The sequence below is a fragment of the Sebastes umbrosus genome, chromosome 14 (assembly GCF_015220745.1).
Source record: "Sebastes umbrosus isolate fSebUmb1 chromosome 14, fSebUmb1.pri, whole genome shotgun sequence".
Classification (NCBI taxonomy): Eukaryota; Metazoa; Chordata; class Actinopteri; order Perciformes; family Sebastidae; genus Sebastes; species Sebastes umbrosus.
The window spans coordinates 23,523,499-23,544,686 of record NC_051282.1 but is presented as its reverse complement, the minus strand read 5'-3'; the positions used below and the strand labels follow the sequence as shown (position 1 = coordinate 23,544,686).

Below are 21,188 nucleotides of genomic sequence, written 5' to 3'. Positions count from 1 at the left end.
TGAAACAGCACCAACACCAATATTATAATGATACCCCATTAAAGGTGTACCAAAACACATTGAGTACATGTGTTACTATAGGTGTGGTCGCTTGGCTCGATACCTGTAGATAATGCAGCCCAAATAACAGAGAGATAGAAAAACATTTTGAATACAAGCCCATGTATTATAGAATGCTTCTCATACTGCCTTATTATGAAGGAAATATTGTAATAAGGAATTTCATGGATAATTATTATTTCCTAAGATGAGGAAATGGTATTTTTCGATAGCCTATTATGAAAACAAAAGACTGTTAATGAGGAGAGAGGAGAAATTATTGACCTGCTGTTTCCACGATTATTGTAAGTGCAGTGTTGTAAAGGTTCAAGGTATCAGCAGTCTATGAACTACAGACACATTTTTTTTTGTGCTGATCCTGCTGCTGTGTGCCCAACTTGTGAATCAACCTTTTTTTCCTCTGCCGATAACGTTTATCGCCCTCAAACTACAGGTCTTGAGTGGGGCTCAGTTTGTTGTGGTCTGATTAGTCTCCATATCATTTAGACCGCGGTTGTACAAAGAGGTGTTGACAGATCTTTAGAGTAAAGCCAGTCATGGTTTTGCACTTGGAGCCGTCTGTTGTGAGACATAAAAATTAAGATCGATTAAACCACTCTGCTCCCAGATTACTAAGAGCCGTGTTTCCATCGTAATAGCCTCGACAACTCTCCACACCTAACAATCTAATCAGCCTCATCTGTTGAGGAACTGAGGGAAACAGCTAAATCTGTGGTTTCCTAAGAATAGGTATTTATCAAAGCAGATAATTTGACTTCTGTCATAACAGAAAAAGCACAGGTGTAACTAATAACGTTAATGATGGTTCTGCTCCAGGTAAGAGTAGGATAAGCCATGCAAGTGAGCCATTATGCAAAGTTATAATACATACGGTGCAGACATATCACAATCACAACACAATGACACTGAACAATGCTTAAACAATGTTTGGGATTTTGGGGCATCAGCAGAGCTAATGTGGAACTAAGTAACAGCAAACTAGTCAAGCATATTACCATCACATATAACGTAGTGTATAAGCTGCGTCTGAAATCGCATACTATGCACTACATACTCAATATGTGTACCATTGTTCAACATATTTTTGTGTAAATAAACAGTAGTATGTTTCTTTTTGGACGCACTGAGCAGAAATTTACATCGTCACTTCCTGAGAGCCTCCTTGCTGGTTGAAGATGCGTAACCATGGTAACTTGTGCCAACCTCACATGACCAAACTATGACTGAACTAATAGAGTGGTGCAGGGATGTCATACTTTTGTAGGCCAACCAGGAAGTTAGCATCGCCCTGGTTCCCTCGGCAAAAAAATCAATTGGATTTTTCCATTGTGTTTTGGATTATTGCAGAAAATAAGCTCTGTGGCAAACAAACGTTTACATGTTCGCAAATGAACACCACTTATAGGATTTTTGAAGCGTGACTGCAATCGCCAGAAGTAAAAAGCTAACTTTAGGCTATAAATGAACTACACCACGGTCGCATAAACACCAGTATACACTACGAGGCTGTAAAGGCGGACGAGTCGGCGTGATGACGTTTTGTAGTCTCATTTAGCCACTTGTTAGCAATCGCCTTTTTTAAGACAAATAAAGCCTTAAAAATTCACGAGTTCACAACGCATTTTATATCATAGAACAAGACGTTAAAATATCTTATTACAGATAACAGACCGTTGCTATGGCCACAGTTCTGATGTCGGACTCTGGAGGACCATTTTTGTGTCAAATTATTGATTTCTTAAGTAACCGTGTTAATAAATGGGATAATATACAGCTAGCGGGTCATTGTTGTGAACGACCGGCTAACTGTACATTATCCCTTACTTAAGCTTGTGTTAACCACAGACCTTATTTCAGGCATCTAACTAAAAACCCATTGACTTCCAGACGAGGGAATAGGAAGTGCTAAAATGCTAACTCATTTCCGGGTTTAGGACTAATTACCACCACTCTATTGCCGGTGTAGTGTCCAGTGTTGCATACTGTAATATTTCACTGGAAATAGTATGCAATTCGCTTACTATTGGTTTCATACTAACGTTTCGGCCATACTAAATCATCTCAAATACTGCTTAAGCATACTAAATAGCATCCATACTGTGTTAATATTCTGGCAATGAAAGAATACAACCATAGGTTTAATAACACACTCTCCAGTTAACTGCTCTTTTACTTCTGTTCTTCATATCTCTATGTCTGTTGGTTATATCTTTCCATTATCTGATGAAAGGATCTCCACAATAACGATGGCAAAAGGAAACCTGAACACCTTTAACGATCTCAACTCGTCCTTTCAATGTGCGGCGGATCTTCAAAGCTGAATGTGAATGACCGCAGACCGTGACTTCATGTGCAAGAAAGACGAGCCCACAGAATGAAGAGGTGGTCCTGTATGTAAATGGAAGAAAGGGATAAAAAAAAAGAGGAGAGAGAGTGTTACAGAGAGGACGCAGTGGAGCAATGGAGTGGAAGGAAGAGGCGGGGCACTGATTGTGAGCAGGAAGACGGTGTGACAGCTGCTAATCAGATTAGCCTCAGCCTTGGCTGTCTAATGAGCATCCTCCTTTGTGACAGTCATCTCACTACGCCGTCAACCATGAACACACGCTCAACGAGATTCTCTATAGCCCCTCTTCTCCACAGCCAGATTAGGGAGGGAATCAGGATGGAACCAAAACAAAAAAGAGAGAGAGAGAGAGGAGAGGAGAGCGGAGATGCTGAAGACTCAGTGGGGAAGTTTCATTCATGTGTGAGCGTTGCGGATCACAGAATTCTCCCCTCTAATGCTCAAGTATCTCTCCGCCAGAAGGATATGTGTTTCCTCTAGTCCCACACAGTCTCTCTCTGGGCAGATTGTCTGTCTTTCTGTCTCAGTGTCTTTACAACACAAGGCTCCCTCCAAGACTTCAGAGTGATTCAGAGCACAGCTCAACATCTACTCAACTGAAACTGAAGCCGAGCACAGTTGGGATTAATTGCTTCCCGCTCTCTCTCTCTCTCGAGCTGCACGGAGGAGTCAAATCATATGCCGTTACTGTGGCTCACAGAATATGGTCTTGCACATCACAGGCTGGAGGTTTCTTATTAATAAGAGAGAATAAGAGAGATGGGCGGGAGGGAGGAATCAGAGCTTGTGTCATATTGAGGGTAATGACCTGTCTGGACGTCTTCATCATGTCACTACGATAATGATCATAGATACTGGGGCCATTGCATAAGCAATCCACCATGGCCCAACTTCTAACGCTCATTTAATTTAAGAGGCACCAGCCAACCCCTGGCTCACATTCAAATTGTATTTCTCTGTTTTATTGATGCAGTATATCCTTATCGTCTGCACTGATGTCCTAATGAGATATTTCATTTCTTTCTCCACAGGGGCCTCCAGGACAGCACGGCCCTCGAGGCCCTCAGGGGTCCATCGGTGGAGAGGTAGAGTGCAGCATGACTTTTTTAAATGACATATTTGGATTTAGATGTGAGCCTGAATATAGTGATATTACAGAGACAGCCCCATTTAGTGAGGAATAAAGAGAACGCTCTATAGACAGATGGTCTAAAGTAAGTAAAAGGAGAATTACCCGGCGGGCAGGGCTGGGCGATATGGACAAAGTCTTCTATCAATATTAGGGGTGTCAATATATACCAGTATTGATGATAACCATGATATTTAAAATGAATTACTGGTATTATGTTAATAATACACATATGATAATACTGTGTAAATAATCCAGCGCCTCTTAAATCATTTTATATATACAGTTATGGTTACAGACTCTCTCTCCACTTACTTACACTTGTATTTTGAATGTAACTCATTAGCCAAAAAAGAGACAAAATACACAATAAACAGTTAAAGATGAATTTAACTGATAGCATTATTATTTTTTTAATTTTCTATAGATATTGCGATAATATCATATATCATGAATTCTTTTGGACACAATAATCATGTAGTGAAAATCTGTTTCAAGTGAACAGATGTTAAGTGATTTCAAGCGAAATTATAGAGAAAAAATAAATAAATATTTCCATAAATACACCGCTTGTTAATCGCATTGAACTGAGTGGTGATGCCAAGTGTGATGTAAAAAGAACACCGCTATCTTCAAGTGATATTCCCCCAAAATATTTCACATCAGATTTTCTGAGAAATTTGAGTTAGTATGTGCTTGTTATTACCAATATAGACGACAAAATTGTGTATCACGATATCTGTTTATACCAACAAGCTGTTCATATTCATCTTCAACACAGCAAAAACATTTCAAATCAACGTACAACGATTGTTAAATTAGTTGAAAGAAAATGCACCAGCATGGTTCATTTCATATGATAATCAGCATTACTAAATATTAAAATTGGTTCCCATAATGAATACATGCAGATAATCTTTTATCAATTCTGTCTGTCACACTTGAGCCAGCTATTCAGATAAGATAAGATACCTTTATTGTCACTGTACTAGTGCAATGAAATAACATTTGGAGCAAGTCTGCAGATGCCTTATTAAGGATAAAAACTATAAATGATAACATACAACACTAGTATAGGATACAAACATAAATTTAAACAAAATAAACACTGTATATACACAGAATAAAAGAATATAGTGTCCAGTGAGATACTACATATAACAGATTAATGCACTTGAGAGAGGGGGAAGGGGTAAAATAAATAGGAAACAGTCACTTTTCTTGCATTTTTAAGATAATTTTTGAGGTTTGCGAATATTTATTCTTTGTTCTTGATTTGAAAATGTGTCATTCAGGTTAAATCACCATTTTTATTAATTTAATTGAATCCGAATGATTGTATTTTTGCTAATGCAACACACCCTGTGCGAGTATTGGAGTTCTGATAATTTCAAGTGATGGTAGCTGCATGCCTTTGTGACTCATAAAGAAATCATGATAGTGCATCAGCTTTGGAATAAAGAAGACTTCCATTAAACACACAGCAGCTTTATCTGAATTTCAAACTGAACAATAGCTTATCCTCACACACAACATATACTTTATATTTTCCAGCCCCTCGTCTCTTCGTTTGAACACTTCCTGCCACAGACCCTCCACTGCTTTTGAAACTTGAATTATTAAACAGTATTAGGATATAATCCCTGGGAGAGAGTTATATTTACTGCTCTATGAATCATTAAGAAGTATTAGACTATCATCCCTGAGAGGCAGTTATATTTACCTCTAGTAATGGCCGCCTCTCTGCAGCCTCTCACACCGGTCAATTATTCAGCAGCAAGCTGCAGAAATCTGTGTGAGCCACGCTAGCGCTTCATCACAGGAAGCACGGAAATATGGCGGTGCAGGGAGGGTGGGATCCATAAATGGATTGATACAGGAATAGTGGAATAGAGGGAAATGGTGGTGGGATGGCATGCGAGGAAAGCAGCTGACAGCAGGAGCTCAGTGGTAGTGCTGTACCGGCTGTACTCAGCTCTCATGTTTGTGCACTCTACCGGAGACATGCTTTTACTGGGTTTGTCTCAAGACACAAAGCACAATACACCGACATACATGGGCGCACGCCAACATGCATGCACGTACACATGCACAAACAAACAAACTGATGGAGAAGGGGGGGGGAAATAGCATCCACCCCACTGTGTGACTCAGGCACTATCCACACAGCAAACCTGACACTCAGTACTTTCCCTTGTGTTGTGATAATTCTGTTCTAGTTTCAGCATTCTGTGAGCAGAACTGCTGACAAACGACAACAAAAAAGATACCGACTGTACCAAGAACTTGATTTTCAAAAAATCAAATGAATATTTCAAACTTGCCCTTGTTGTGAGATATTTTGGTTCAAGCTGTTCTCTCTCTCCTCCTGCCACAGGGCACACCTGGACTGACTGGTGGAATCGGCCAGCCCGGACTTGTTGGAGAGAAGGTCAGCATTTCCCATTAGCAACTACACAGCGTGTGCCTGTGAACATATAGAGTAGAAAGCTGGTGGTTTGTGGATGTGGGATTTGATTTTGTCTTCCTGAATGTTCCTTCTCTACCAGGGTGAGGACGGAGAAGCTGGAAACCCTGGTTCAGTTGGAGAGACTGGCATTCCTGTAAGTCACGTTACTTAAACCTTTCCTTCCTGTCTCGCTCAACCTCATCCTCCCTTTTAGAGATGGGACCGATCCGATCCAATATCGGGTTCTGATACTGACGTAATTCACATAGGTTACCGATCCATATAAGCATGGAGATGGAGTGGCTGCTCCAAGGCAAGCCCCCAAGCTCTGTAGCAAAGAGTGCCAAGCTCTGTAGCAAATTTTCATAGTGGCCAACTTTGGAATTACAACTTCCGTGTCCGTCACGGGATGGCATTGAGCCCAAAAAGACTTTTTCCAATAGACTTAAATTGCGAAAGAGACGTCTTTAACTCAGCGAATGATTTTTTTTTAGGTAAATCAACTTCCCAGTACGAATACTTGAATAGCCCTTATTTAAATCATTAGGTCCTAAAAGTTGTCAAATGCACTAATAGCCGAAGCCAGAGTTATTTCCCTTCCTCCGTTCATGTGAATGAGACCCAGACCGAGGGTTGGGAAGTGGATTTAAAGGAAACGTTACTGCGCATGCTCTATGGTACCAATAGATGCGGAAGATCGGCGGATGATATGGGTACTTTATCACTCGGCAGTGGGACCATCTCTCATAGGATTGAACAGGAGCCCGCCTCCAACACTGTATCCAGTTCTCTTTATACATCCATGCTCCAAGCCCAGAACAGATGATAAACATGATAAACAACACTACTATCGTTTGTATTTTCACAGTAACGGTCCTCCGGCTTTCACCCGGGCAAACATGGCGGGCCTGCCGTTCGTTAAACAGGCTCTCAATAAAGATTCATTCAAATGCTCAACTAGCATGTGTGTATAAACTGACACAGCCTGTTGTTTGTTTTGTCAATCAGTGACAGCAATACATTTAAATTTGGTGTAAAATTGAAATGCAAATTTACAAAATCAGCTCTAAAATCGGAATTATATCGTTTCGGCAGATATTCAAATTCAGATAATTTTGGATCGGAACTGATATAAGTGGATCGGGCATCTCTACTTTCTTCGCCCTTTCATTGATTGTCATTTCACATGCTGGTGTCACAGGGTGGTAAAGGTGACGTGGGGGAAAAGGGTGACTCTGGCCCATCCGGTGCAGCTGGGCCTCCAGGATCCAGAGGAACACCAGGCGAGGACGGATCCAAAGGCCACATTGTGAGTTTTGGTCTCTCTGGATCAGTGACTTTTTCTTGCTCTGGTTGTCAGGTCAGACTGTTATTGCCATGCCATGATGGTTTCTAACTCACGGTTTGTGCCCACAGGGCCCTATCGGATTCCCCGGAGATACAGGACCTCCTGGAGAAGCTGGCGCCAATGTGAGTATTATCATTATTTTATCATTAATTCATCATTAACTTATTGTTTGATCATTTCTTCTACATGACATGTTTTCATCCAGGGAGTAGACGGTGGACCGGGGCCTAAAGGAGACAATGGAGAATCTGGCAAAGCAGTAAGCAGTCATTTCTTTTTTCCATTTCTTGCATAACACTGGTAGCTGAAGTCTGTATTCTCTGTGACATATTGAGATTTTGCTTCTTCAACATTCTGGCTGGACGCTCCTCAGTGTTTAGTGACTGGGTAGGAATGAGGTTTTCTGTTTTAACTTCAGTCTCTTTTCTGTTCTCCGCAGGGACCTCCAGGAGCCTCTGGAGAGCCAGGTCCTTCAGGACCTCCTGGACGGAGGGTGAGCGTAGCATATTGTGCATGTCTGTGTGCATGCATGTGTATGTAGCCACCGTATATGTTTGTCTGCAGTCAACAGCTTTTGCCATCATGTCAGCAATACTGTCTTTTTCCAACCACAGGGTCATGTAGGTGAGGCAGGAAAAGAAGGGAAGCAAGGCATGAAGGGAACCAAGGTAAGGATCATGGTGGTTGTGTACGTTGCCTTCCGACAAAGCCTTTGTGGTCTATGCTGCTTCTAACGCCTCTGCTTTGTAGGGGACGACAGGAACCCTGGGTCGAGCGGGTACCGTAGGCCCAGCGGGACCCCAAGGGCAGCCAGGGAGGTCTGGCCCAGATGGTCTTCGAGGCATCCCAGGTCCCGCGGTCAGTACACAATGTCTAATCTATTTTAACATTAGTCTCAAGCTGGTACTGTGTCTGTTGAGTCCGGAGCAAGCGGCAACCTCCGGTGCTGAGAAATGAAGCCAACGCAGTTGCACTTCTTGAAATGGCCACTTGAGGCTGACTAAACATGTTTATAGCCTGGTACAAAAAAACAGATTTGGTCTCTATAGATAATTTCCCCGTTCATGACAACTATACGGGGATGAAGTTTTATATAACTCACCCGTTTCATTTATATTAAGGCGTAAAGTTAGGCATAATGAGGGTGTGGCCGCCTTGAGTGACAGGTAGGTGCCGTACCATGTCGCTAGCTGTCTGCTCTGCTGCGTCACCCGGCCCGCCTCAGACGATCCACCTCTTTGCCCATTTTTGGATTAGTGAGTCGTCACTGTTAAGATGGTGACGGCCAGAGCACTTTGAGCTGCACAATTGCTCTACAGAAACCTATGGGTGACGTCACGGAGACTACGTCCATGTTTTATACACTCTATGGTCGGAGACAACATCACTGACAATCATCAGAACAGGAGGTCCCGTTTGTGTTTAATCATTGCTTTGGCATTTTTTAGGCTGATCTCTAATTCTTGTGTTTCTATTCTAGGGTGAGCAAGGGTTAACTGGTCCACTAGGACAAACTGGACCACCAGGACCACTAGTAAGATCCTTATATTTGTCTGTTAATGGAGGTTCAAACCCAACACAAGCAAACCATATTTCATGTACAGAGTCTACATTGGCCAACTAATATATCTTCCATTAACAGGGGCCACCAGGACTTCTAGGATTAAAAGGAGACCCTGGAACCAAGGGAGATAAAGTGAGTGTTTAGCCCTCGACAGAGAGAACACTTTGTACTAGTCTAAAACGCTGGGAAACAATGCTGATGAACCATGTCTCTGTCTGCAGGGTCACGGTGGGTTGATCGGTCTAATTGGCCCCCCAGGAGAATCTGGCGAGAAGGGAGACCGAGGCCTGCCAGGGATCCAGGGTACACATGGGTCTAAAGGAGATGAGGTACGTTTGGTTGCAACATGATATGCTTCTACACAAAAGGAAGTTTTCAGTTCACTAACAAGATATGCTTGTCCCTATATATAGGGTACAGGTGGCTCACGTGGTTCCAACGGCCCACTGGGACCCCCTGGACTGTCAGTAAGTCACATAGCTGTTACAAGAATGTATATGCTTTCCTATGATCAGTCTATGAACAATTATGTATTCAGCTACCATACTTGATAAGTCAATTAAGAGTGTTAAGCCCAAAAGGGATGTTTATATATGCATCAACCTATTCACACGCTGTTATTATCTAGAGGTGGGAATCACCTGAGGCCTCACGATACAATCTTATTGCGAATTTTAACATTTTGCGATATGCGTATTGCGATAAGATATATTACGATTTATTACCTTTTTTCAACTGCAAATGATGCAGTTTGTCAACACCTGCTTTTATCTAATAACATACAGTTTTCACTCAGATTTGTAAAACTGAGAATCACACAAAAGCACCACTTTAAATCTTGTGTTTACTAGAGATGAAGTGTCTTGGAAATAAGTCATTCTGCATTAAAAAAAAGCATAAAAAATGGCTAAACGACTAAAGAAGTCTGGTGTGAAACAAACAGAACGCATTTGTCAAGATAAGAACATAATAAAAGCAGTAAAGCTTTTAGACATTATCTCTCACTTAAGGCATCACCAAGTGCAGTCATTGTTCTATAACTTTGGTGCAAATTGGCTGATCATTTCTTCAATGAAACTCAATGAATACTGAAAGATAAATATTTAAAGGTCATATGAGATTTGGATCTCAGGGATTTAGCGGATGATTCCATCTGCAAAAAGCTAAAGTAAGCACTGTTTTATCCAGAGAGAATATACAGTCCTGTTAATGCTCATTGTTACTCAGTAGAGAAAGTCATCATTTTGAGCATAATCTGTTGCTAAGCAGGTACCCGATTTTCGAGTGAATAACTGGTTAGTAATTTCGCAGTGCTTACTTGAGTAATTCGATTTTTAGAGTGAGCATTTCTACTTTTATTTAGTGTTTTTCCTGCTTACTTACTCCTCCCCTCTCCACTCTCAGGGTGCAGCTGGTGAGAAAGGATCGAAGGGGGAATTGGTGAGTTCAATAATCTGTCTTGTTTATACATTGCTGTACTCACACCTCAGCTTGGTTAGCAGCTGCTGGGAACATATGCCGGGGAAGAGAGGAGAAAGTGTATTTTGTTGGCTGAAATGCACCATGCTTCATAATCATAATGCTCTACTGTGTTTACCGCGTGTCTTTGGAACTAAAAGCCGTGCCGTACAGCCACGCTCGCCTTGTGTGTGATTTTTCCATCGGGCCCTTTTTAATAGGATTTGGTTCTGGTGTGTGTGATGTTATGAAAACCACTATAGTGTGTCTTGAGAGCCAAGGCTTTGACCACAGAGTGCTGATGCACACAGCTGGATAATCCTATAAAGCAGTCATATCTGCCTGGATAAAGCTGGGATTTAGCCAAGTGGTGTGAGAAATGCTCCAGGTGAGACGTGATTGACACAAAGTTTTATCCTCTTCTGTTCTCCAGGGTACCGTTGGTCCCAGAGGAGACCCAGGCGCTGCTGGACCCCCAGGAGCCCCAGTGAGTACCGCCGATGATCCACATCATGGTTGTCTCAGCTTTACCTTCTTTGTTTCCCTTTCACCTCTTGCTCACCTTTCTGTGCTAAACCCTCCAGGGACCCCCTGCCACAATGATCGAGCCCCTGCCTATGAGGGGGGGCAGGTGGAGGAGGAAAAGCGACTCCGATCAGGCAGCCCCGTCCAGGGAGGAGGATGCAGACTTCCTCCAGGGAGATCAGCCTCTGGAGGACGCTGAGGGAATGGAAGAAGTCTTTGCCACCCTAGCTTCCATGAAAACAGACGTAGAGGTGATGAGGAATCCCCTGGGAACCTTTGAGAGCCCTGCCCGGACCTGCAAGGAGCTCATGATGGTCCAACCTCACTACAAAGACGGTTAGCAAAGACATTGCTTCATAATTGATGCAGATTTTACCACCGTAAACGTTTTATCCAGGAAAAAACTGGAACACATTACAAATATGCACACATCCTCTAGCGCGCTGATTCTCAAACGTGGCCGCTTTGAGTGACATGTATTTTTGTGCGTTTTCCTACGAATGTCCAGCAACATGTGAAGCACGTGACAATTTCCACTTTAGTCTTTTCAAAATAAAACTAGGTTCTATTTAGGTCTAGGAATAGATCGACTTGGTTAGGCTTAGGCAACAAAACTACTTAGTTAGCTTTAGGAAAAGATCACGGTTTGGGTTAAAATAACACCGGAAGTGGCGCAACTTAAGTACGAAAGTTACGTGACAAATAGATCAACTCTGCCTTCTGGTTTCACACGGGACACGAACATCGGCCTCCTGGGGGAAAGTCCTGCGTTTTTGACCCGCCCATCCACTCCGGCATTCACCGCTCTTTATACTTCACAATTATGTGGATTACATACGAATTGATTTCGTGCTGACCCTCGCGAAAAAATGTGAAATTTGTGTCTATGTACACGAGGCAATACAATCCATTTTGTGACTATTTCACTTTTGCTGTGCGACTGGGCTGTATTAAGTGGTATTAACATTCAATAACATTGCACATTTCCCTGCTGTGGGACTGATAAAGGATTATCTAATCTTATCTTAACATGATTCAAATTGAAATGTGTTTCTGTTTATCACTATGAAACAAATCTTATGTATTTAGGTTGAAAAGTTTTAGAATACAAATAGTTCCAATGGCATCTAAGAGTACAAACAGTAGTAAGCATTATGCTTAATCGGTGTTACCATTAAGAGGGGGTCCTTGGGAAATTTTCTCCCCCTGTATGGGGGGTCCCTGGCACCAAAAAGTTTGAGAAGCCCTGCTCTAGCGTGTGTGCACACTTTCAAAGTCTAAATGCTCTTCATCATTTCACCAGCTGCATGTCATCATCTCGCAACCCTCGATGTGTTCATTATATCAACATCTGGCGCTTGACTGATGTCCTTTCTTTGTGCTCTTTGTAGGAGACTACTGGATTGATCCTAACCAGGGCTGTCACCGAGACTCCATCAAGGTCTACTGTAACTTCACAGCTGACGGGGAGACATGTCTCTACCCTGACAAGAGGATTGAGAATGTAAGCCTCCAATCTCTTGCTGTCAGCCTTTACAAAGCCGACCTCGTCATATTACATCAGAGCAAAAATCACTCCCTATATCCCTTGAGCCTAAAATTTACTCAACATCATCCCCCCATCTCTGTCTCTCTCTCTCTTTGTCTAGGTGAAATTAGCACCGTGGAACAAAGAGAAGCCAGGAAGCTGGTACAGCCAATTCAGGAAAGGCAAGCAGGTACAAAAAAAACCCTAACCTCCTACCATTAATCTCAGCTGGCTCCAAATGCCAGGCAGTCTTTTTCAGCTGAATTACTCATCCTAATTGAGAGTGTTTGAATGATATTCATGCATATGATTGAGGTGCAAGCATTTGTACGTGTGTGTTCACATGAATGTGTAGGCATGTGTGTGTCCATCTGTGTGAAAAATGATCGCATGTGAAAGCTTTTAGTTTATTATTTGCATATTCCTATAATTTGGTATCAATTTATTAGACCATGTGCAACCAGAGATCTGATTTGATATTGCCAGCGGTTGATTTCAGCATTCTGGATGACTCACACAGAGCCACTGCCAACTCCTCTCACTGAGTAGCATTCAGGGCAGCGCGCTCACAGCCCTGCTGGCCTTTCATGTGCACCTGATCAGAGGTCTCATAACGCTCTCAGATAATCACAGAGCTGCCGGCACAATCGCAAATTCATGACTTTCTCGCAAGTCCTTGGAACTGCTTTTTTTTGTTTACCTTAATTTCTTTACTTCCTACTTTACTTTCGCTGTCTGTTCTAATTCTGAAGAGAAGTTGCTGTAACTTTTTCACCCTCGCTTACGTAAACTCCATCAGCACGAGGTGGGAGATTTGTAAATTCTGTGATGTAATTCAAATTAGAACAGACAGATTATAGGCTCAGACTCAGGTTTTCTGTGGATTCGTCTCTTTGAGAGAAAAACCTGTTTCTGTGTATTTTGTGTCATTTAAGGGGTAATGCTGTTATAATCGTCTGTCTGCAGCAGTGTTTCCCAAACTTTCTTTCTGGGGACCTACTTTTTAAAAATGACAAACCATCCTGACCCAATTCATAATAGGCCTTATTTATAAATCGTGAGAAGAGCGAATTTGTGCGTAAATGAACTTTCCTGAAGATTTTTACTGCCAATTCCGCATTACCTTGTATTATCTTGAAAAGGTAAACCAAAGATACAATATATATTTCACACATTTTTGCGGTAATATTTTGGACATTTTGTTGGAATTTTTCCAGACATTTTTCTCACATATTTAACAATTTCTTTCGGACATTTTTCGGACATTTTTCTCACATAATTCACAGGTTTTTCTGACATTTTTCTCACATATTTCACACGTTTTTTCACACATTTTTCACACATTTTCCAGATATTTTTCACACATTTATGGATATATTCAAAGATATATATATGTTTGATAAATCACAACTTCATTTTATGCACGTGTTATTGAAAACATAGATATACAAATGTTAAATATTTTATAAATGAGACCAAATAAATTCATTTAGGTGGAGTTAATACGCTCTCGTTTTTTTCCTCTCATCAGTAAAACAAACAGAATGCATGCTAGCCTTTCATATTAAATTCAATGTTATAAGTAGGCTACAATTATCAGAACAATACGAACATTCAGACTCCCTCATGTGGCTCAAAAGTGCACTGCAGATGTAAATGTTAAAAAAAGACTACGGAAAAAATTCTGAAAATTTATTTGACGACCCCAATACAATGTCCCGTGACCCACCTGTGTGTCCCAACCCGGTCTTTGCGAATGACTGGTCTATAGTACATATTTCTCTGCCTATATAGTATAATAACTCATATTTATCTGTGCCATCCAGTTCACCTACAATGACAGGGATGAGCTCCCTGTGCATGTAGTTCAGCTGACCTTCCTGAAACTACTGAGCGCCACGGCCAAGCAGAGCTTCACCTACACCTGCCAGAACTCGGCGGGCTGGTTCGACAGCGCATCCCGTTCCCACCAGCACGCCCTCCGCTTCCGAGGCAGCAACGACGAGGAGCTGACGCAAGCCAAAAGCCCCTTCATCGAAGCAGTGCATGATGGATGCCAGGTCAGTCCAGGGACACGCCAGGGTATAGGACTAGCTGGACAAATAAGAATTAGCCTTAATGGAACTAATGTGTTTATCAATTGTGTTGCCGTGGTAGCCATCAAATCACCGACTTGAATGGGGATTAAGGCCAGAGAGTGGAGGGAAAGCTAGTTAGTCGTATTAAGCCAAGCAAATTCTAATAATGGCTTTAATTTTTCTCTTTCAGTCCCGCAAAGGTCAGGAGAGGACTGTTCTAGAGATTGACTCCCCCTTGGCAGAGCTGCTACCCATTATAGATGTGGCTCCGGCAGACTTTGGCAACGGCAACCAGAAGTTTGGATTCCAAGTTGGACGAGTATGCTTCAATGGTTAACATCTTGCCAACAACAAAAGAAAAGAAAAAAAAGACCTGCACAGCAAGTTTTCAGTAAAAGAAACTGGACTTTTACCGCTGCCCCGAGCAATATTTATTATATCATGTTCCTGTATGTGGTGGGTATATTATTTAAGACTCTTCAACAGCCAGTGAAATAGGTTCTATGGCTTTACAACAATAAGAAGAATGGCGAGCAAAGAGGACGTGTACCGGTGGGAACAAAGCACATTTACCAAAGGGAAATATTCCATTTAGATATATTTAATTTTAAGTGTTTTCTTTTTCACTGTTTCGAGTGTGCTGTAATCGATCCTCTCGATTCTCCCGCTCGACGATGACCACTTATAAACAAGACAGATCTGGAGCGGTCTGTCATTCTGTGGTAAGGGGTCGGTTCAGTGGGACTTCTCAGACCTTGGATGAACTAGTTGCTACCTAATTTTTTTACAAAGACTGAATAAATCAGAGACGTTGTCGTACTCATTTGCATGTTCAGATTTCACTATAATGACAATTGCATAGCGGTTGTGAACTAGCCCAGCATATTAATTCCACACAAGCAGCATAATTAATTTCCTGTGCGCAGGAATGATAAATTGTCCTTTTTACCCTTCAACTGCAGTTTGCTCAGTGAATTACATGATTAGTATTCAACAGGCGTTGCTAGTTATTGAACCCGACACTTACTTGAACGGATAAGGTTGTTTCCTTTATTGGGCTGCTTCCCTCCATGGGCTCGATAATAAGCTTTTCGAGCCCTTAAATGTTCCCAAGGACTACAGTACTGTGTATATCAGACTAACATCCTTTCTACTGTGGTATATACTTGCTATGACATACCTCAGCGACTAGGTTGGGGATATTTCAGGGCAAGAATTAAGAGCATGCTGATTAAAATGTTCTCTAGTGTTAACTGGAGTTCTTTATACGAAGAGACATTTCACGCATCTCTTGAAAGCATTTTACTGACATGACCTGTTTTTCACTTTTCCGCCCCACACTTTTGTTTCTCCGTTTTGTTCATATGGTGAAATTTCGACAGAGTATGTTGCTGTTCATTTGATTTTCTCTTCAGTGGTGCTAAAGATGATTATTTTTGTGTCGCTGTGTTTGTGTGTCTCTGTGGGCAGGATTACAGGACTAGAGAGGGGGAGAGGGTTGTCGCTCTTTCAGCAGCACCAAACACCCTCACAGGCCGGGCACTAGTCTACTGTGTTTTTTTTGCACATCTTCTGGCTGATGGTGCTAATTTCACAGTGCCAGTGTAAGGAGGTTAGGGACAGTTCAGAGCAATGTGGTTGATAGCTTTAAAGGGAAAATCCATCTTAAAACCGAATTTATGTCGGGCCGTTCCACTGATATTGGATAGCAAAGCAGCCAGTATCTATGAATACAGACAAACGGTCTACCTAAACTAGAATTTACAGCAGCAAGACTGGAGTTAATCACCTGATTCAACTGTTCATCAGGCCATTAATAGGCGTTATCTGTCACTATAAGTGCCATAGATGTGGGTCATTAGGGTCCTACTATGCCTACTGCGTTGTAAAAGTGAAAGCGAAACTTAAAAGCAATAAAAAACTGAAGGAAATGTTACTTTTTTAACACAAACAAAAAACGCTTCTTTAGGTTTAGGCAACAAAACTACTTAGGTGTATGCAACAAAACCACTTTGTTAAGTTTAGGCAACAAAACCACTTTGTTAGGTTTAGGCAACAAAACCACTTAGGTGTATGCAACAAAACCACTTTTTTAGGTTTAGGTAACAAAACTACTTTGTTAGGTTTAGGCAACAAAACCACTTAGGTGTATGCAACAAAACCACTTTGTTAAGTTTAGGCAACAAAAACACTTAGTTAGATTTAGGCAACAAAAACACTTCTTTAGATTTAGGCAACAAAACGTTTAATTAGATTTAGGCAACAAAACATTTAATTAGATTTAGGCAACAAAACGTTTAATTAGATTTAGGCAACAAAACGTTTAATTAGATTTAGGCAACAAAACCACTTAGTTTGGTTTAGGCAACAGTTAAGTTTGGGGAAAAACATTGAGTTCTGACTTTAAATAACTAGGATTCAAAAGTGAAAGGGAAACGTAACGCTTGTGAACACGTTGTTGGTTTCACACGTTGTTTGTTTCACACGTTGTTGGTTTCACACGGGATGCGAACCCCGGCCTCCCTGGGGTGAAAACCCTGAGAGTGTCCCATCCATCGCCCCCGACCTCTACCCCATATGGAGTTTCATGCTGTCTGTACCACAGCGGCTGAGTTCCGCTTCTGCTCCTGTCATAATTAATACGGACGCTAGAGGTCACCGTTGTCTTCTTTTATACATTCTTTCGGTGATCTACTATGTGAATAGATGATAAAACCTACTAGTGGGTGTAGTAGGCCCGTATTGACCCACATCTATGGTGCTTATAGCGACCAATAACGCCTATTAAATGGCCTAACAACAGTCTAATTAGGTAACATTTGAGAACTTGATCCACTGTAGATTTTATTATATATATTTCTTTATTACCTTTAAAAATTGTAGAGCTGTGAATCAGAAATTGTCCTCACATCCCAGTAAAATTACCATGGGGGCCATTATAGAGTGCCATGTTATTTCATTATTCACTGTCTGTGGAATAGCTCCAGGATTTGTTTTTAGATGACATTATTACTACAGTCTGTCTCTGTGTGTCGGCTTAAACAGAGACTTCTTCAAATCAACCAACGGAGCTGTGAAATATTACAGAAATGACATATGTATTTGAATTTTACGAATGATTTTCCCTTTAGCAAATGAAATCTTAATGCTCCGTCTACCTCCTTCGACTCAAACAGTAGACTGTGTGCCCAACGTGTGTCATTTTGCAATTCAATCCCGCAATTAAACATTCCAGTAATGAACTCCTCCCCTCCTGTCCCGTCCTGCGCTGCCTCTCCTGTGTATAGTGTTTGTTGTACTAATTTTATATACTGTACAGTTATTCTGAGGACTTTATGAGCAGTAACCAGCTGCCTGAATGAAAAACAAAATGTATTTGTCAAAAACTGATGTGCGAATAAAAACAAATAAGAAGTCGTTCTGTTATCTTTTTTCCTCTCCAGGCGGGTTAGAACAATATCCGTGAGAGCACAGGGGCTGTCTGCGATGTCCAGTCAGAGTGTAATACACAAACAAGGCTCTTCATTACCTACTAGTTCTGCAACATACCCTCAACAAGCCTGCAATCAGCATCCCCATACAGCCGATGTAATCAACTCTGATTCGCTCCCCAGTTCATTTATTTCAATTAGCTCTGTTTCAGTCCTCAAGAGGGAAGGTGGGAAGGAGACAGAAGCGAGGGAAGGATGGATGGTGTGAATAAGAGAAGAAGTCGGATAATAATTTCAGCCGTGGACATTTGGTCAGTTTGGTGGAGGTGGAGCTGTTCTGATGGGTTTTCATTAAGACTGTCAAAATGTACGCGATAATAATGCATTCAGATCTTTGGGAGGTTGTAGGTTGTGGGCTCAGTTTTAAAGCTAGAGTGAAGATACTGGTATCATATGAAACTAGAAACTAAAGAATCCAGTGGTACAACCATGTCATACTAGCTTGTTGCGGAGGAGGTTAAATAACACTCCAAACTTACGCTACATTTTGGCGAGGAAAAACTGTAATGGCCATTTTCAAAGGGGTCCCTTGACCTCTGACCTCCAGATATGTGAATGAAAATGGGTTCTCTGGACACTCACGAGTCTCTCCTTCACTGACATGCCCACTTTATGATAATCACATGTAGTTTGGGGCAAGTCATAGTCAAGTCAGCACACTGACACACTGAGAGCTGTTGTTGCCTGCTGGGCTTGAGTTTGTCATGTTATGATTTGAGCATATTGTTTTATGCTAAATGCAGTACCTGTGAGGGTTTCTGAACAATATTTGTCATTGTTTTGTGTTGTTAATTGATTTCCATTAATAAATATATACATACATTTGCATAAAGCCAGCAATTTTGCCTACTCCCATGTTGATAAGAGTATTAAATATGACAAATCTCACATTTTGAACAGATAAAAAAATGTGCGATTAACTATTGACATCATGCATTTAATCATGATTAAATATTTTAATTGATTGACAGCCCTAGTATTAATGTGAGACAGACAAAAAGAAATGGTACAAGTCCTGATGACTAATTTATTTTTAACCAGTGAGTTTCTTCCTCATACTCTCTCTCTCTCTCTCTCTCTCTCTTTCTGCCTGCCTACTTATCTCCGTTGCTACCACAAACACACACGCAATAATTGCTTTTTGCTCCGTTCATGCAGACTCATGCACATACACAACACACACATGTACACACACACACACACACACACGCACACACTCTGAAGCCTATTCTCTCACACACATTAAAGTACAAGTCGCTCATCCCCTTTGGGGCCCACTGTTCAAGGTTAGCGTCAATGGCAGAATAAAGGTTACCATGTTATTTTTTTCTCTCCTTTCTGTTCCCTTCCACTCAATTGCATTTTAACCATACTAAGCTCTTGACCAGGAAAGGTCATCTGTTGCCACTAACTCAGAATAATGATCAAGTAGAAGAGCAGTGTGACTGTCAATATGATATTTCCACGGCACTATGCCCTTTTTCCTTTTTCCTCCCATCCCACCCTCTAGTGCCCACCATTCCTGTGACATTGTGTCTCCTACAGTCTAGTAGCACTTCTTCTGCTGAGAGATGAGCCTTTTGTTAGATAGCATCACAGTGCTATACAACTATTTCCTCTGTTGAGAGCTGTTAATCTTTGTGATAAAGAAAATATACAAGAATAAACTCTCAGAATTGAGTCGTCAAACATGACAATCACTTGGAAGCCATTGATACACAGTCTCTCCACTGCACACAGATAAACCAGCTTGAGCGAAGCACCGAGAAGAGCTCTTCATCCAGCTGATCCCGGAGCTCAGCTTTGTGAAAAGCCTGTTGAAATCCCATGGAAATGAACTCCCGCGTGAGGAAAATTGGTATTTTATGCAAAACAAATACAAACAACGTATATACAACAATGCTGAAAAGTGTGGATGACAGAAGGTTTCTAGAATTTCTGTCAAATCAGTGAGCACACAGAGGCACATGATTTTTTTCAGATAACCTGTCTCATACTACTGTCAAGATATAGTGAACATTTTATAAAAATTACTTTTTTTAGTCATATTTGCTCCATTTCTACCCACTGCAGCTTTATCTAAATTCGTATGAATGACTTATAATTCATCGTTATTATAAAGTGTTACCAGATGTTTTTTTTTCTTCTATTATTTTTGTGTTTTCTTCTTTCCTTAAAAAGGAGCTTTTATTCCAACAGACAGTTTTGACTTTTTAACTTCATGTCAGTGAAGCCAACAAAAGTTGATTTTTGTAACTAAATTCAAAGGATTGCTGAACTCTGTATTATTGATCAGGAGCACAACTTCTGGAAGACACCGCCACCCCCCCGTAGCGCTCCGTCTTTTAAAGCGGTCTGGACAGGATTGTTAAGATATCTTTGTTGTATCTCTCCTGCTGTATCCAGAGGGTAACACACCAAACCTGATGCACTCTGATCTGCAAACATTATCTCTGTTAGAGACAGAATATCTATACCTTGTGAGCTTTATGGCACAGATGTTAAAATGCATTGCCGTCCGCTGCTACTCCATCAAGGATGTGAGCAGAGCTTTGGGTCTATTGGCATTGATGAGCTACTTTTAGGCCCAGGAGTACATTAGAGTAACCCACAGGCGGGAGGCTCCTTAGTTGCTGCATATTGGAAACAAGATTGTCTCTCTTATTCCATCTCTCTTATCTCTGCTCTCCCGCTCTCTCTCTCTCTCTTGTTCCTCTCACATCTCCGTCTCATTATTCTGGAGTTGAAAATGTTAGAGACGTTTCTTTGTTGTTTGTTGGACTGCCTAGTCTCCCTGCTTTCTCTCTCCCTCACGCCCTCAGCTCCTCTCCTGTGACATTGATTCTAACTAAGCTGAACGTGTCACAAAGTCACAGCGAGAAATGTACAAATTAAACAGACGTTCATTAAAAGAGGGAGAGAGTCAGTGGTAATATCTACGTTTCCGGGTGAACGGGGACACTCCCTCGGTCTCAACACATCCACCCTAAATTTCGGATGTTGTGTCACAGCAGATTACAGCAGACATTATTTTCCACGCCACTGATGTGTGTATAAGTGCGCATGCTGCTCTCGGTTTAGCATCTTGTACTGTGCAAGTGGCGTTCCAAGTGGGAATAACTTCTCTGGCTTGTGCCGAGCGTGCTCCTTGAAGTGTGGGCCTGTAGATGCGTCTGCGTGGGTATGTGAAATCATGAGCACTCGCGGCTAA

The 21,188-nt window shown here is 41.5% G+C and overlaps 2 protein-coding genes and 1 long non-coding RNA gene across 8 annotated transcripts in view; 2 read left to right on the top strand and 1 right to left on the bottom strand.

Moving 5' to 3' along the window:
* Positions 1 to 14,837, top strand: part of col5a3a (collagen, type V, alpha 3a) — a 64,586-nt gene extending 49,749 nt beyond the window's left edge. For all 3 annotated transcript variants that reach the window (XM_037791378.1, XM_037791376.1, XM_037791375.1), the window contains 20 exons: positions 3,439 to 3,492; positions 5,914 to 5,967; positions 6,086 to 6,139; positions 7,187 to 7,294; positions 7,402 to 7,455; positions 7,539 to 7,592; positions 7,773 to 7,826; positions 7,948 to 8,001; positions 8,084 to 8,191; positions 8,814 to 8,867; positions 8,976 to 9,029; positions 9,119 to 9,226; positions 9,311 to 9,364; positions 10,302 to 10,337; positions 10,789 to 10,842; positions 10,940 to 11,216; positions 12,272 to 12,384; positions 12,530 to 12,598; positions 14,235 to 14,468; positions 14,677 to 14,837. In XM_037791378.1, coding sequence (XP_037647306.1) covers positions 3,439 to 3,492; positions 5,914 to 5,967; positions 6,086 to 6,139; positions 7,187 to 7,294; positions 7,402 to 7,455; positions 7,539 to 7,592; positions 7,773 to 7,826; positions 7,948 to 8,001; positions 8,084 to 8,191; positions 8,814 to 8,867; positions 8,976 to 9,029; positions 9,119 to 9,226; positions 9,311 to 9,364; positions 10,302 to 10,337; positions 10,789 to 10,842; positions 10,940 to 11,216; positions 12,272 to 12,384; positions 12,530 to 12,598; positions 14,235 to 14,468; positions 14,677 to 14,823 — 1,794 coding nt within the window. In that variant the 3' untranslated portion in view covers positions 14,824 to 14,837. The remainder of the gene's footprint in view (positions 1 to 3,438; positions 3,493 to 5,913; positions 5,968 to 6,085; positions 6,140 to 7,186; positions 7,295 to 7,401; positions 7,456 to 7,538; positions 7,593 to 7,772; positions 7,827 to 7,947; positions 8,002 to 8,083; positions 8,192 to 8,813; positions 8,868 to 8,975; positions 9,030 to 9,118; positions 9,227 to 9,310; positions 9,365 to 10,301; positions 10,338 to 10,788; positions 10,843 to 10,939; positions 11,217 to 12,271; positions 12,385 to 12,529; positions 12,599 to 14,234; positions 14,469 to 14,676) is intronic.
* Positions 1 to 21,188, bottom strand: part of rdh8a (retinol dehydrogenase 8a) — a 182,031-nt gene that overhangs the window by 73,731 nt on the left and 87,112 nt on the right. The window lies entirely within an intron of this gene.
* LOC119501206 lies at positions 16,513 to 17,903 on the top strand. The gene is made up of 2 exons (XR_005209781.1): positions 16,513 to 16,555; positions 16,841 to 17,903. It is a non-coding gene; the product is annotated as an uncharacterized LOC119501206 (long non-coding RNA).